This window comes from Zootermopsis nevadensis, unplaced genomic scaffold (assembly GCF_977971745.1).
Source record: "Zootermopsis nevadensis isolate Lab colony 2312 unplaced genomic scaffold, Znev_1.0 Znev_ptg000012l, whole genome shotgun sequence".
In the NCBI taxonomy this organism is placed as follows: domain Eukaryota; kingdom Metazoa; phylum Arthropoda; class Insecta; order Blattodea; family Termopsidae; genus Zootermopsis; species Zootermopsis nevadensis.
In genome coordinates this window covers 13241414-13259595 of record NW_028259144.1, presented here as the reverse complement: position 1 = coordinate 13259595, position 18182 = coordinate 13241414, and the positions used below count along the sequence as shown (strand labels likewise).

At 37.6% G+C, this 18182-nt stretch overlaps 1 protein-coding gene and 1 pseudogene across 2 annotated transcripts in view; both read right to left on the bottom strand.

Annotated features, from left to right (window-relative positions):
- Positions 1 to 18182, bottom strand: part of LOC110830081 (NFX1-type zinc finger-containing protein 1) — a 42832-nt gene that overhangs the window by 2799 nt on the left and 21851 nt on the right. For both annotated transcript variants that reach the window (XM_022064537.2, XM_022064536.2), the window contains exons 9-14: positions 15451 to 15711; positions 13205 to 13433; positions 11954 to 12119; positions 8126 to 8237; positions 3169 to 3386; positions 1806 to 2083 (exon numbers count right to left, since the gene is read on the bottom strand). In XM_022064537.2, coding sequence (XP_021920229.2) covers positions 1806 to 2083; positions 3169 to 3386; positions 8126 to 8237; positions 11954 to 12119; positions 13205 to 13433; positions 15451 to 15711 — 1264 coding nt within the window. The remainder of the gene's footprint in view (positions 1 to 1805; positions 2084 to 3168; positions 3387 to 8125; positions 8238 to 11953; positions 12120 to 13204; positions 13434 to 15450; positions 15712 to 18182) is intronic.
- LOC147874000 (uncharacterized) lies at positions 5791 to 8116 on the bottom strand (annotated as a pseudogene).

Sequence of the window (18182 nt, the reverse complement as noted above, 5' to 3'; positions counted from 1 at the left end):
TCAGAAAATATTTATTTTTATGTGCCATAAGAGTAAATGGTGGAAAATATTTAAAAAGTACTCATTATTACACAACTTACAAAAAGTCATCAGTCTCACAAACAGAAAGTGTAATCTGTTGCAGTGAGCTAGAAGTTATCTTTAAGTTGTGAACTGTAAATCTATATTTGTGTCAGTTATTGCAGAAGAGTTATATATACTAAGAAAATTTAAATTCCATAACATGATACTGGTCTTTGCATACCTGTAACAAATGATGTCACAAACACTTAAATTTTTCAGGTCAACAGAATCAACTAGGTCTTTCTCCCCTAATATATATGAAATATCATACAATACTTCAAATCCTTTATTCTCACTAAAACATGAGTGGAATTTTTGTTTTGCTGTATCAGCTTTTGAACCACTACATTCAGTTCATCCTCAACATTAATTTCTTTTATTGTTCCTTACAATAAACTTGTGTAGTCTTTTCAAACTCTGTTATAAGCATTAACACAAGAACTGAAATTTGTATAGTAGGCAAAGCCAGTTTTTAGCACCTTTAATTCATTTCAATCTTTAAATATATCTTGCAATTTTACAACAGAGGAAGCATCTTCCCTGTCCCATTCATTTACCACAGAACAATAATTTCAAAGTTGTCTGCAAAACACGCAATAGCATCTAACCAGGTTCCCCAACATATGTAATTACTAGAGTTTGACGGAATGGTTTTTCTGGAGTCTTGTCTTCATGTGATGGTTTTACAGACCCTGGGCAAAGTTTGCATTGTACATGTAATATGTATTAGTTTAATATGTATGTATTAGCTCAATGTAAGTTCTTCTGACGCATTTCTCGCACAGTGTGGTATCTGTAAGTAGCAATATTTGTCAATTTTCATCACATGGCCACTAAGTATGCTTAGTTTCATTCAAAGCACATGGTATTGTTGTGTGATTCACTGCAGACATTTCCTTGCATGACAGAAGATGATTACTCTAATACCTTGTGACCAATTTTTTCAAAACCCCCATTACAAAATTTGTAACCTTCCTTCACTTACATAGCTATTTCATCTACACACATCCAAATATATTTGTTTTCCCTCCACAATACTATTCACAATTTCTTGTGGCCATAAAGCAGTAAGATTTGGCAGCAATGTTTATCCCCATTGGGATTACAATTTAAAACAAAGTCATTCAATTCTGACAGGTCTTGTTGGAAATGTCTCTTTTCTGTGTTCCTTTGATGTGGAATTACCCTACCATGTTTGCAACCACATGAATCCAGTCCACATCATCAATATTACTCTCCCATCTACACCCAGGCTTCCCCAAGTGGTCCCTTCCTGCCACATTTTCAAACTAAAATTTTATATGCCCTTCTCATCTCTCCCATGTATAAAGAGACCCTTCATAAGAGTGAAATAAAGATTTTATGGACAAGTACTTCAAGGCAGATAAGACAACCCAATATCATAATATTGTGAAGTGTTGAGGTGAGAGCAGCATAACAATGTCAATAAACAGTTTAGTTGTCTGTTTATTGACACTGTCGTGTCCAGTGGGGTGCTACGGGCCAATGTGCAAGCGAAGAGTGTGAAGAGCGCCGAACTCGAGGGACCAGATAGACTCGGAGGACAGAGTGTGTGTGTGTGCAGAGAACAGAGACACGAAGTGTGTTGTTGTTGTTGTAGAGAGTTGACTGTATGTGCAGACCACTGTAACTGATTTAAATTTACGTGAATAAATCAGGGTTGACAATCCAGGTCGCAACGCCGACCCACGTTACAATATAATTATGATTTGTTACATTACCTTTCATGGTGCTGCTGTGTTTATTCACTAGCAGCAATTCTGCCTTAAGGTCATCTCGACTGGCTTCTATTTCTTTCCTGTTTCCAAAAACACGGCTCTTCACATGACACACATCACGGTATATCTTCTTTACTATATTCATGAAGCGTTGTGTTTTGGCAATGGGTGTTTTACATAAGGGACAATCCTTCAGTTTTATTTCTCCATCTGACTGAGCCATCCACTGCTCCAACCCTGTTGCTTCCAATACATGCTTGCAATCTTCCAAATACACAAATCTGAAATTGAAGAACAGTTTTTCAAAGCACTTAGAGAGATGAAATTCAATAAGATAATAATCATATGTATAAGCAAGTGCAGAAGAATGGCATAATTGTACTTATATTAAAATAAAATTGTCCCGCGCCGTAGCCGCGCAGTCTGAGGCATCATGCTTTGGACCGGTGATACGGAATGCGCGGTGGTTCGAGTCTCGGGGGAGAAGAAATTTTCTCATGAGCTTTCGACCATGTATGGGACCGATGCCAACCCAGCATCGTGAGTAAATTGGGAAACTACAATGAGTAGCGTAATCCGGTCATGAATACTAGCAATGGCTGGGGGTTCGTCGTGCTAACCACACGTCACCCTATATCTGGTTGGATGATCGTTCACCTCTGCTTAGGCATGTGAACGTGAGGCCAGCAGTCAGCTAGTCGGCTTTGGCTCTCTGGAGCTGTTACGCCACGGATTTAAATAATTTTAATTACAATAAAATTTGGCATATGAAAATCCAAAATAAAATGTTATTAAAAAAAGACTCAAACTCAATTGGTTTAATTTTCTTTTAATGAAACTGGTTCCAACATTAATATTGGCAGCAAACTTCAAATATGCATCATGTCTACAAATTTTGACTCATACTTTGAAGACAATGCATAAGAATTCTGATCTGTGTTACAGCTAATGAATAAATAGTCATGTCATGTTTGTCAGTAAGAACATCAAAACTGTGGGGCGCATCATGGCTTGTGCTATTGAATAAGAATCCCGAGCTTTTAACTAGTGCATAATAATTTAGTTATGTTGCAGCACTCAGATACATGTGAACAGTATGCATCACATTGTGATTTTTTTTCCAGCTCTATTGATTTACATATTTATTAGATGCTGAATTTTGAACTGATAGCACAGTCCACATGGAGGGCCTACAATTTGTTTCTTTGTCTCTGCCTTGTTATTATTCCTGACAGCAGGAAATTAATAAATGGAAAGGGCAGCTGGAAGAACACAACTGCTTCTATACAAAATGTTATGCACATCCTGCAAAGAATGCATAATAAGCTTTCTTAAATCCAGTTGTTACTACATTATATTTCAATACCTTGCATCTGGGTCATCTTCAGTTCCGAAGAACACTTCGGTGACCTCATCCTTATTGCAGATCCTGCATAGAGGGGGACATGTTTCACCACAGAAACCAATGCATGGATGTTTGCATGGCAGCAGCTTCTCACATGGTTCATTGCAGGGCTCCCTGTCACAGAACTCAAAACACAACTTTCTGCAACGACGGTGCCTGCACGCCCAGTCACAAGGCTCCTGCAACATGACAACACTAGAGGGATAACAATAATTTCATAGTTTACTTAAACTTTATTGACTGCACAAGATAATTATGAATAATGAACTGGGAGAGGCATGGAATGAAAGTGTTTTCTGTGTGTTTTTAAATACTGCCCTAACATTTATCAGGAGGGAGCAAAAAATATTATGAAAGGCTGACCGACATTGAACCCAAAGGCCTTCAAAATGTGAAAAGCTAACCACTACTGTGTAATATTTGATGGACAGACAGTATGATTTACCAATACACATAAATTAGATCACTTAGACCACCTCACTTCCTTTTTATATATAATTATGTTTATATACTGAAGACTCTCACTTATCATTCTAATAACCAATAAAGTAAAAAACGCAAAGTACATTACATAGTGAAGGACAAGTAAGTCCATTATATTGAAAAGCAATCCCTCACCTACGTAAGGTAGCGAGTCTAAGGCCGAATAAGAAACTGGAGGTTATTGGAATAATAATCACTGTTAACAATCCTTCTTTAGACATGAAACGTGCATCATGTTTAAGAATAAATTAGTCACAACACATTAAAAAAAGTTCTACAAGAGGACACACCACAATGGTAACTCAGATGCTACAAAATTGGTTTTGGATGTCATTATAGCCCTCCCCCAAGTAGACATCCTGGTGTGCATGTCACTGATTCTTCCATGTACACCCACATTTAAAACCACAGACACAAAAGAAACACTTTAACCAGCAAAACTGAACACAGATGGAGAGCTGCAGATACTTGAAATCCGTAATATTGCTAAACTTTTATGCACAGCACAAATTTTATGTTATATGTAATGTCAACAATAAGGACATATCATAAAATAGGTACCACAAAAGTAATCTGCTGTACTTTTACCACACACTACCACAGCAATCTAATGACTTATAACAAACGTTTTTATGAAAGGTGGTGAAAGTGAAGATAATTTTAACATTTCTTTTGATACATACCATAGTACTCTGGGTTTACATTTTCATTAGCTTGTTATAACAACACAAACGTAAACCAGATTATCAAATAAACATATATGAAATCAGTAACCTACTCAAACTTACACTTTCTGCTCACACATTTAATGTGGGGAAGAACAAAATCATACCCTAACACAACACATACAGCTACTTCAATTCAGAAAAGTCTTCCTTCAGAAGTGATTGCTCAGCTATGCAAATTATTACCCACTTTTTACGGAACCCAAAGGTTTGGTCACCATGTCAACCCTTTTAAAATGAAGCTAATCTAAATACCATTTAACAATTCAGTCTGTACTGCAAAGAAAACACAACATGTCCTTATTACTAGGATGAACTGCTCAATGCTGTTTTAAGAAAATAATCTGTTTATGGTGGGAATCATATGATACGAACACAAACTGGAGTTACCGATTGCTGAAGCAGTTGGGGGATATAGTTACTATTGGGCTTTACAGAGTTAATGATACCCAGTGATCAGACAACAAATAGAAACACACTGTACATACTGTATTTACTCAGAAAATTAAATATTATATATTGACCAAAATATAAATGTCTCTCCATTATTTTGACACGATCATTCAAACTGTTTATGCTGCATTCTCCTTCCATTTGCACCTCACTCCCAACAGAGAGAGGCATCTATATAGTCTGTGACTAAAACTTTGTACTCAATATTTTACTGGTTACTTGCAGTCATAAATATCATTTATTAACTTTGTATTGTTTATAATCTTGTATTGGTGGTTCTGTGAGACATGAGCTGTGAAATGCGCGTGCGGGAGGGTAATGACGCTGTCTGCTAGTGGTAGTGGGGCACATAGGAGAACAGCTTTCTCTGTATTACTAAACACAAAAACATCAGTGCAGGATGAATTACTTACAGCAGCTGATGAACATTTTACAAAGCTTCTATTCCACTTAATTCCCCATCATCTTCTTCTGCAACTTCTTCCTCCCTCTCCTCTTCCTCACTACTGCTACAACTGCTGGTATCACTGTCGTTTTGTAAATTAACTATAATTTGTTCCGAAATGTTGTCAATAACAGGTTCCAACCGCAAGTAATTCTGTTCGCACTGACGGAATTTGTTGCACCTCGAGCTCCATTCTTCCTTTGTGATGATGCTAAACTTTTCCTCAGCTAGTTTCATAGCATCATCTAGACAGAAACTAACATTCTTTCTGGCGACATATTCTTTGACCAATCCCCATATCAGTTCAATCAGACTAAGATCTGGGTGATATGACGGCAAGCGAAGGACAGAGTAGCCATGTTCAGCCAGTAGAGCATCAATTTTGAATGTTTTGAATTGTGGCTTATGCAGTTTAATTAGAGAATACAATTCGGGCTTACACATTCCGTCACTGAAAGGAATGCTACGATCTGAAAGCTAGTCAATCATAGCACTTTATCGAGATGAAGAAGTTGGAGCCGGATTAAGTTGTACATTATGGTAAGCTGCATTGTCCACTACTAATACCGAATTTGGTGGAATGTTTGGAATTAACTTCATTTTGAGCCATATTTCACAGCTGTCAAAATTCATATCATGATGATGATAATCTACAGATTTTGACCCCGATTTAAACATTAACAAAGCATTTGGAATGAAGACATTTTCATTGCCAGCATGTATGATGATGACTCGTCCTTTGGAGACGGGTGCAAGTAGACCTGCATTTGTACCCTCACCCCAGGCATATCCTTTTGTGTGTGAGGAGTGAATGTACGTTTCGTCCGTGTAGATGATAGGTCGCCCCTCATTTCTGTAACGACTTATATTTCTCAAATATGACAGTCTTGCTGCACGAATATCATCCTTTTCGATGAGAACTTTTCTATTACTTTCTGATTTCCACCACCTGAAGCCTAAATCTTTAATTATTTTCCAAAGAGCCCACTTCCCGCCACTGAAGTTAATCTTTTTCTTAATTACTACCAACAACGATTTTAAAGTAGGACGCTCGCCTTGTGTAGTGTGAAATTCGTTAATCATTCTTCGAATTACACACTTGTCAAAATCATCTACATCAGTTTTAATTTTCCTTCTTGGCCGTTTTTTGTGAGGTGTGCTGAATTCTTTTCGCACTCGTTTATTATGTTCGTACTCTTTTAGAATGTGTTTCAGAGTACTTACGGACACACCAGTAGCTTCAGAAACACGATTTTGTATTAACGTTAATCACATTGTTGCTGTCAGCTTCTTTCTTCATAAAAGTGTACACACTTATCACCATTTCTCTACTTTGGCTGTGTATTACTTTACGTCCCCCTATTTTCTTTACACCTCTGCACACGCTTTGTATTCTGTTCGTGCTGAGTAGAAACAGCAACAGTGAATATGACAGGTCTATTATAAATGGGTCAATGTTTTTGAAATGGAATTTACCACACGAAGTGAACTCCATCACAGCTGGCTTATAACCGAGCTGACTTCACCCCACCCACTGTTCGAGCTGCAAATACACTGCACATCTCAAGGCCATAGCTCTTGTCCCACCGAGCGGCCTATACTGCATCATCGTGTTATGTTAATCATGCAAGTATAATTCAATATTCCATTACTTTGTTATAGTCATAACTGTAGCATATTACTGGCATAATTTCAGATCATACTAAGAATTTCACGTTGTCATCATTGGGTTCAGTTCAACATTACTTGTTCATGTAAGCTAATGCACTTTCACAATATAAATATGTTTGTGATATTTGATTTTAAAGGTAATTAACAATTACTACATATTTACACCATATAGGTGCACAATTGTCTTGCATGAAAAGCAGTTTTAAAATGAACCTTGTGATGACAACATGGCAGTCTAAATATTCTTGAGTGGCAGTAGTGACATGCTGCTGATATATGATGGCATAATAATGCAACAGACACTTGTAGAGTTATTGTGTAACAAGTGATGAAATACTGAATAATAATTATTTACACCGTTTTCTGCACAGTCCACCTCATGTTCCCCCTTAACATTTCAAAAGTACGGGAAGTCACCTGAAAAATTAATCTACTGAGTCTCAAAAGACATGCCTGTATTGTTCAAGCACTTCATAGCTGCAAGTTCTCATGAAACAATATTTCTGCAGTCTTAAAAACATTTATTGTTCTTCATCCTGTCCCTTATTATGACAACAAAAATGAAGAAGACAGTAGCAGTGATCTTGCTGAAGTTGTCAAGTATTCAGAAGTCATAACTGTCGCCATCAGGAGAATAAAAAAAGGAAGACATTCATTATCAAAGCACAATATGCCTTATGCGTCACAGTCATCAGTGGGCCAGACTTATGCATTTATTGGATAGTTCTAACATGTAAATGATTGAGAATACTTTAAATTTTGTGTGTGCGCCACCTGATGCACTGCCTTTTAACGCAGGTCACAACAAAGAATTTTGAAATATTTGCTGGTTTCATTTTGTATTGCTTTGCTTGGCTCGTGAAGGGAAATGGGAAGATTCTGACCATCATACAGCATGCCTATGTATGAGCTGGTTCAACATTAACTTATGTGTGTTACATGTTTCATATAAGTTCTGTAACATGCCACACTGTGATAAGATGGATTTTAAGATTGCATGTGCCAATCATTTTCAGACATTTGAGTACTAGTTGGAATAATCATTTTTCTGAATTTTACAAACTCTTGATGTTGCACTGTAATAAAAACTGCATATTAATCCTGTCATGTTAAAAATGACTTAAACAGTCAAGGATCTTACTTTGCATTGTAGGCATGGCTGTCCACAGATTCTGGAACATTTTGAATGCTTGCATTTGTAGTTGCACTTGCGATTGCAAGGTGGACAGGTGTCTGCACAGGGTACATTGCAACTGAAACAGTTTGAACCATAGTTTGGTCAACATTTACAAACAAGAAAAAAGTATCCAAACACACTGTTCCAGAAAATCGTATAGGTTCACTCCTCTTTTAAAAAAACGCACTGATATTGCAGTTGGTCACCTAGATGGAACAGTCAATATGGAATAAAAGGGAAAGGCTGCCCCATACCTTCCAAAGAGAACATACTTCCAACAGCAAGCTCACTGTTGTAAAGAGTTTGAACCCCAAATGCCACAGTTATTATATGCCCATGGACCAAAGAGTGATTGATGATATGAGGTGTAATTTGCCAGGTAAACCAGCAAACTGATGGACACCCCTGTTTGGTGTCAGTTGTTCCCACTTGGACACTCCTTTGAATGCAAGTGGGATGGCAGTATCTTAACATCAATCTAATCACATTTTTATGTTGGGTATGGTCACGTCCACACTGTCTGACCTCTCAGACTAAACCATTTAGACACTCCTTGAGGTGTTTGACACATTGCTTAGTCAGGTCAGCTTCCTTCAGGTCTGTTTAATTAGTTTTGACCTCCACGCTGTTCTTGCATCAACACACGTTATATAAAGTTATTTTTAGACTGGCGTTAACTGTATGAATAAGACACAGACATTCCAAGCTCAACTGAATTCTCAAACAAACTCTACAACATTGGAGAGAGTGGATTAAAATTTACATCCTATAATGGAAAGAAAGTCTTTGATTCAAATTTAAAAAATTAATCCGGTGTTTGACACAAGCTGGAGCAGACTGTCACACTAAAATAATCTTCTGCCAAAGACAGACTATCACAAAACTTCACATGCAGATATACTGTACTTTGTAACATGCAGCACTTTCAGACAATTTAAATTCCAATTAAATCCATCCATGTGTGTAGACGGCAGGAATTTAAATTCCACACATAACACTTTAAGAAAAGAACACAGGCTGAAGGTGTTTGAGAGCATGGTACTTAGGAAAATATATGGACTTAAGAGGGATGAAATTTATTTATTTTACAAGTTCCAAGAATCCAATAGTGGATATAGAACACGTCACAAACTCAAGTATAAAAACATAAAATACATACATTAAAAAATTACATCTAGACAAGCAGCGTACTAAATTCAAGACAATATAATTAGTATTTTTATTACAATAGTTATCCAATTAAGTACTCATCCACAGTGTAAAACGAGTGAGTAATTAAGAAATGCCTTAATGCAACCTTAAACTTTTTAAAATTATTTGAGGTATTCTTAACCTCTGTGGGTAATTTATTAAATATCTTTATACCCGCATAGTGAACTCCTTTCTGATAAATAGTTAAATTGGCTTGGGGTAGATACAAATTTTGTCTCTGTCTAGTATCAATAGTATGAGAGTCAATGTTTGATGGAAAAAGAGTTTTGTTTTGTAATACAAACAATAATAAAGAAAATATATATTGTGATGCCAACGGTAAGATATCTAATTCTTTGAATATATTTCTACACGATACTCTATTGCTACATCCCATCATTGTTCTAATTGCCTTTTTCTGAAGGAGAAAAATAGTGTAACTACTAGATGAATTTCCCCAGAAAATGATGCCATAGCTCATTAAGGAATGAAAGAAAGCATAATAAATTGTCTTTAGTACTGAAATAGACATATATGGTTTCATATTTCTAATTACATAGCAAGCCTTGCTCAATTTTTTAATAAGTAGATCAATATGATTCTTCCAAGTTAATGCACCATCAATCATAATTCCCAAGAATTTAGTACAGAAGATATTATTAATGAAGTTATTATTATAACTTATTGTGACAGTATCTGACATTTTTCTCTTAATTTTAAAATCAATATAATGTGTCTTATTAAAGTTTAGTGATAATCTGTTCATTCTAAACCATCTATTTATATTTTCAAATGTTGCATGAATGTGTTTATTAAAGTCGTTTGTATTAGAATGAGAAAATAAGATGCTAGTATCATCAGCAAAAATTATAGGTGTAGCAAATTTAGTTATTATACTGGGTAAATCATTTATGTATAAAAGAAACAACAAAGGTCCCAATATAGACCCTTGTGGAACTCCATATCTAACTTTAAGCCAATCCGAGGCTGTATTGTTACTGTCATTAGTATGTAATACTGTTCTAATGTATCTGTTATTTAAGTAAGATTCATAGAGTGCGTGATCTTTCCCATTGATACCATAAAATTTAAGCTTAAATAACAAAATTTCATGATCAACACAATCAAAAGCTTTTTCCAAATCACAGAAGATGCCTCCCACTATTTGTTTGTTATTCATGGCATTATAAGTATTGATTTTATGTTTTCTGATATTATCTTGGATATGGACTCCTTCCCGAGACCATTCATATGTAATCCATGTTGAGTAAAGTGGTCTCTATCTAAATTCTTCTCTACTACGTATGCATAGTCATACATTTTCAATTTCTTGAGTAGTTTCCTATTAAATATTTTTACTTCATTGTTTACACAGGAAGCCGTGTCCAGATCATGTCTGTGTGGTGCACCCACCACCACAACATTTGTATGACTTCCACTTTGAACGAACTTAGAAATACTTGCAAGTCCCTTAGAAGATTCATCCTTACTAATATCGTTAGTACCTCCCCACACCACGATTACATCATTCTTGGTCAGTGTTGCAATTTCTTTCTTTGCCATATTAGTGATAGCTTCTAATTTCGAACCTGGCATCACTAGGCCTGAGACGTCAAAATGTTCGTTCAGGTTATGTGATACTTCTGCAGCACATCCTCTCGCGTGACTATCTCCAATGATAAGCACTTTATGTTTACTTCTCGTCTTGGTCTTGATTTTCCTGTCGTCAGTCCTGTGCATAACTTCCATTCTTTGTTCTGATGATATGTTCTGTAGTTGATTGAGGTTATACAATAGTTTATATCGGTTTACAATGGTTGGTATTGGCTGAACATTGTTTACCTCTGGCTTTCCATTTCTTTTAGGGCGGGATGCAGGTACATGGATCCAGTCCCTCTTTTTGAATTCAGTTTGTAAAGAGTTCCCCTCGTGATGCAAGTTACATGCGTCTTTCCTTACAGTCCGAGTGGACGTCACTAAATTTAATTCTTCTTGAAGCAGTTTAATAGTTTTTCGGGCTGAACTGAGATTTATTAAGGCCTTTTGTAATTCTGATTTAAAATTATCACAACAAACACACACAGTTTCACTTTTTTCACTAGAATTTCTGACGAAAACTGGAGCAGCATAAACACCGTCCGCCATATCCATAGCTTGTTAGCTTGTTGTTGGATGGTGGAGAAAAATAAAAAATTAGGAGTTCCATTATTTCTCTCTTCACTAAATGTTATTAGGGATATGAAATAAATAATATGATGGGTAGGGCATGTGGCATGCATAAAGAAATTAGAAATGCATACAAAATTCTAACTGGGAAGCCTGAAAGGAAGAGACCACTTGAAATGTGTAAGCACAGATGGGAGATAATATTAAAATAGATGTTAGGTCTGAGGGTGTAGTTTGGAATTACCTAGTTCTGGATAGGAACTGGTGGCAGGCTCTATTGAACACAGTAACAATCCTTCAGGTTCTATAAAACATGAGAAACTTGTTGATTACCTGAGCACACATTTACCTTCTCAATGATTCTGCTCCACAAAGTTAGTCAATGGAGACGGATACTGCTTATTCAATACTACATTTTCTGCTTTCCAGTATTACCTGTGCCCACAGATCAGTGTCTTCCCACACTTCTCCTTACAGGCCCTGTGTATACGCCCTTGCATGCATTCTCCACATGTACCTACACATCGGTGGCCACACCTCAGTAACGTGCCACAAGGAATCTTGCACAGGGACAGCAGTACTTCCGAGTCTGGAGCCAAAACTAGAACAGATGACTACCAAGCTCACAGTCTGTTTGCTGACAAGTAAAAATACGAATGTATATTTCCAAGACACACTTCCCATGATAAAAATCAATTTCTGAGGAGTTGCTCAAAATGTATACTTTTCTAATAGTCCAATATAAGAAAATATGGAAAATATTATACAACAGTCAATTTTCAGTGGCAAATAAACAGAAGTTCCCAAACCATGAAAGGTTCTTAGAACAGGAAACTGTGTACATTTATTAAAATTAAAATGAATGTATTATTCTATATACATACATGCCAGAACTCAAATATGAGCATCAGATGATGCTGACAAGTGCTTTTCTGGTTTTGCAAAGCTGTTACCACATAAATAAGCAGTTTATGACAGTTCATATCTCTCGTGGACAATGTCAATTGTTGGATAACAACTGGCATCCTAACACACAATCTCTTTCCAAAACAAATCCATGATTTCCAAGTGTGCTTCAAGTGGTGATTCAACCAATCAGTCGTGTGCATATAAAAGTGAGGCACGGCACCATCTTGATATACAGAGGATTCAACATTAGCTTGTATCATCAAAAGATCCAGCTCAATGGTGTTTACCAAACATGTTCAAATGCCTCTCCTAGTCATACTGAAAATGAATACATCAATGAACCTACACTGAATCATCTACTGGTGCATGTGTAAAGCTTCAATTGATGTAACTTCCTATTGGTAATGACCCAATTTCTTGCGTCTTTTGAACAACTTTAAAACCTAATTGTTGCCTGAAACTCCTTGCATAATTTCAGAACTGTATAAATTTGGTAGTGCTAGTGTCACTACCAACCTATTCAGTAACCTGAACTGCCATAACATACATACCAATTAAAATGGAAGTTTGTTGAATAGTTCAAGTGTTGAAAGAGGGTGGGTACACAGACAGCATGGAGACCTGATGAAGCCCAGGTACTTTTCCTTCTTAAAGAAAAGTAGACTAGAAAGAGCTGATGGACTGAAATATGACTTTAATTGTTACGGTGGAAAGTGTATTAAAACTGAGGAAAAACCTTTGGCAAGAGAATACTCTCTGTAAGTAAGTTACACTCACTTTTTCTTTGCATGTAGCAGGGTATTTCTATCGAGTGTCCACACATTGGTCGGACGATACACGGAACCAGTTCCAGACACTTTTCAGTGCACGCAACAGAACAATGAGTGGTGCACTTGTGGCCACAGGGCAAGGTCCTCTTGCAAGGGTCCATGCACATTTTCGGATCTGGCTCTTCACAGCATTTCACCTGAAGATGATGTCCACAACCAACTAATTGTTTCCTAACCTGAAGCAGAGAATTGAATCAACAGCAAAGTTCGCACTAAAAATCCTCTTGGGAAAATCAGTGGTATCAAGCTGACAAGGGGATCTGGTTAATTGTTACCATTCAATTTAGCTGTGGTTTCGCACTGTAGCAGCAAACCTTCCTCTGACTTCCTGGCCAAACTATCAGGAGTTGACACTCCACTATTTCTACGTAATAATCTTATTTTCAACTTTCTTCAGGACCCTGAAAGTTCTCTGCCAACGCTCAGTTGGTGATGAGTGCCTATAGAGAATGTGGCCTGGGTTCACTTCACTTCAAAAAATACATTTTATGGCCTTTGAAGCCATTACATATAGGGTGATTAAAAAGGGACGGGGGAGGAACCTGCTTGGGAATCAAACAAGGGTCACCCATGCACACCACAGGCAAACATGCTACCAATTGAGCTGCCACGGTTGGTTCCTTTTTGTGAGACTTATGATATAGCAAAAAAGTGAAAAATAAAATTGTATTATGGAAAAAAAAGGAGGAGTGTTGGCACTTACAATGTTAGTCAGGAAGTCAGCGGAGGGTTGACTGCCACACAGCAAAACTGGAGATAAATTGGGTGATAACAATCAATTAGGTCCCCTTGTAAATTCTTAACATGAGCATGTGCACCCACCCGCCTGCTCAAGCACACAAACGTACACACTGTCTGATCAAAAGTATCTGGACACCCCTCTGTAAACATAAACTCGAGCCTAGATATCACTACGACCGCCACTGCTGCTATAAAAGGAGGCAGAGGGCTCGATGTTGTTCAGTGCTACGCGATACTGACAGAATGGGTGGAGCAAGGGAGCTCAGTGACTTATTGGTTGCAACATCAGTAAGCAAGCCGCTTTCAGTGGTGTAAAGAGCGCCGCCACTGGGCTGTGGACGACTGGAGACGCGTGATTTGGAGTGATGAATCACGCTATACCATGTGGCAGTCTGATGGAAGGGTTTGGGTGTGGCGAATGCTAGGTGAACGCTACATGCCGGCCTGTATAGTGCCCACAGTGAAATTTGGCGGAGGTGGGGTGACAGTGTGGGGGTGTTTTTCATGGAAGGGACTTGGTCCTCTCGTAATACTACGGAGCACGTTAAAGGCGGAAGGATATAAGGACATTCTGACCAGCTGCGTGTTGTCTACGGTAGAAGACCAGTTCGGAGATGATAACCGTGTGTTTCAGCATGACAATGCTCCCTGCCATAAAGCAGGGTCTGTTCATGAGTGGTATGTGGACAATAAGGTTCCGGAAATGGACTGGCCAGCCCTGAGCCCGATCTCAATCCTATTGAACACCTCTGGGATGAACTAGAAAGGGGACTGCGCGCCAGACCCCAACGACCCACATCACTAACTACGCTTGCTACAGCGTTGCAGGAAGAATGGTCGGCCATTCCCCCGGTGACGTTCCAACACCTGGTAGACAGTCTCCCCCGCAGAGTTAGAGCTGTAATAAATGCCAAGGGTGGGCCCACCCCGTATTAATGTTCACTACTGGGCAGTAAATCCAAGGGACACTTAGATGACAGTTTCGCGTAGGTGTCCAGATACTTTTGATCAGGTAGTGTATTTGCTCTCTCTATATATACCTCTCTCCCCCTCTCTCTCATATCCCTGTATTGCCTCTTCCCTATTACTGTAAAGAGAAACTGGACAATGGAATTTATTTAGCGTGGCCAACCTTCCTACAGCATCATGAGAGGTGGACAGATTGCATATGCACATAGCTGGCCAGATGCTTTGAGCTTACTAGAAAGGGCTGTGGGGCATAACAGCTCACTGACATAATCGTGAACTAATGTCGAGTGCCTGGTAACAAAAAAATGGTGAATGAATATCAAATCACAAAAAAACAGAAAGAAATATATTTAAAGAACCAGAATGGTGATAAAGACAAGTAGTTGTCAACTTTTTAAACAACTACCAGAAAAAGATGCCTTGCTTCACACTTGCTCTACTGTTTATAACAAAATCAGTGACTGCAATATTTTTATAACTCACCTTAACTTGGCAATTTCCACACACAGCAGAACAGATATTGGGACATGGATGTCCACAGGGCAGAATCTTACTGCACTTTGTCCTACAAAGGTATATTTCGGAATCCACAGAGCATGGCATGAGTGCAGGGTGTTCACAATGAGGCAGCTTCTTAGAAACTGGTATCCTGCAGTCACCACATTCCTCGTAACATTTCTTGATACATACATGGTCATCCTTGCAACCCACATTCTTTCTAGTGCATGGCTTCTCACACTGGTACTGCAAACAGAACACTTTTCTATATATCACATGAATCAATGTCTAAATCTTTCCATTCATTTAAAGAATGAAGAAAACTGTGCAATGAGGAGCTTCATAATTTGTACTCTTCACTAAATATTATTAGGGTAACCAAATCAAAGCCAACGATAGGGATGGTGTGAGGCAGGCATAAGAGATATTAGGAATTCCTACAGAGTTAGCTGAAAAATCTGAAGGAAAGAGACAACTTGGGAGACCTAGACACAGATGAAAGGATATATTAACATGTGTCAAAAAGGATATGACTGTGTGAACTGGATTCATCTGGCCAAGAATGCAAATGAGTGACAAGCTCTTTTTGAACACAGTAATGAGCCTTCAGGTTCTATAAGACATGAAATTCCTTGACTAGCTAAGCAAGCACAAAGTTCACAAGAAAGAATATGCTCCACGTAGTTAAATCTTCAACAGGGAGACTGATGACACAAAAAGCTAAACTAAATAAAATCAACTCTTTACAAAAGTAAACAACAAATCAAATTTTAAATATAACATACAAATGAATACCAACCAGAGATTACTGCTAATATGATGTATAAATTCAAATTTCAAACATAAGCCATGTCAAATATTTTAGGTTTTCTAGTGCTTTGGTAAACACTGCAGTTGCTATCTTCAGTTATTTTTTATTGGAGTTTTCTGGAAGCCTTGTATAGAGCAGGAAGTATCAGTAACCACATTGTTAGGAGAATAGGTGATGAAAAATGTTCTCATTGGCAATGTAGTTAGAAGTGATGATGGAACTTATTTTCTCTTTTCTTGACTTAAAGTCTGAAAGGCAGTTCGGTGTTTGTTTATTAGATGGCTTGGGGGGGGGGGGGGGGGGGGGGGAAGACAAGCTTTGCAGCATACTCCGCTATTCCACAAATTAGGTCCTTCACATCCTACTCACCATCTATTTATTTAATGTCTGCTCTACATAGGCTAAGGCTAAGAACCCCTGGTACACATTCACTCTTATGCAATGTTTGCCTGAATGTTGGAGGACCTACTTACAACATTCAACATGGCTCATCCCTGAATGCCTAAGTTATACATAAAACTCCATCTACAAAACTTTAGAATAAGAATGGTAAAATAATCTTTATTATGGGGAAAACATGCAAAAAAACCAAGAACTGTGGGTGCATGTAAAAAAGTCTTACTTTACTTTGTCACATACTGGGAATCCTATAAGGTACACCAATTTTCAAAATTAATTTATTCCTACATCATTTGTGACTTTCAGAATCCTCCGTGTACATGATGTCAACAATATACAAGTATAAATATAAAACAAAAAATAATGGCCCTACTTTATACAATGGGAAATGCAAAAACTAGCAGACCGACTGAGGCAACATCTGGGAAAGGCCTTTCTCCATAACCTTCCTCCTTTTATGGACTGCTGTGCATGGAATAGCTACTATATCTGCATTGGCTATGGAAACGCTAGGACTACTTTAGATTTCAATTTCCAAAAATTTGTAGTAGAAACTTCATTACCTGTGATATCTGCATTTCCACTCATTTTGGAGTAGGCACAGTCTTATTAAACTGAAAATATTAGATAATGCATTTCTGTTTCTCATGTTTTGTAACTGATGCATCCAATGATCTGGCAGTTTCAAAAAACATTTATATACAATTATTATGCACAGATTAGGTGCAGAGCATTACTGGAAGTAGTGCTGATTTATGCATTAAAAAGTGGTTCTTTCTTCCTTATTGTACTTCTCAAACTACACACCACAAGAGTATCAGATGGGAGCATGCCACCTTGTTGTTCCACGTAATCCAACAAATTCTTAGCCCATTCAAGTGTAGATGAATGGCTGACAATCTTGTCAAGGATTAGGCTGATATCTTCATCTTAAAAGCATTTTAAAATGTCACTGTAGATTGTTTCACCCCATAACACCTCTTTCAAAATGATGGCTAACTTGGCAGCTGAAAATTCTTCTTCAAAACAGAAGCAATATTCTTTGTCAATGTCAGCACAAAGTTTCCTCCAAGATTTGCTTATGGTATTTGACTTAACAACATTCCAATCCTTCACTAACAGATAAATACTGTCTAGCAGGTTACCTTCTTCAAAAAATATTGAGAGATCACTACCTCATCTTACTTATAAAAAAGTTTCCTTTATACAGATTCTTAATCGAGGCAAACATGTCCGAATTCATGGTGGATACATGAAGTTATATTAATACCAAATATGTAACACATATCTGTCCATTGCCCGATCTAAGAATGTGTTCAATGGAACATGATGGGTATGGTCCATTAGCAACAAAGTCTTTTCTGGTAAACCGTTTGATTTTAAGCCATCTTTTGCTTGCAGCACAAACCTTAAATAAAACCACATTTTAAAAATAGAACATTCCATCCAGACCCCTTTCTGATTGAAGTATGTGATAGGCAAATTACTTTTCTGTGTTCCTTTGAAA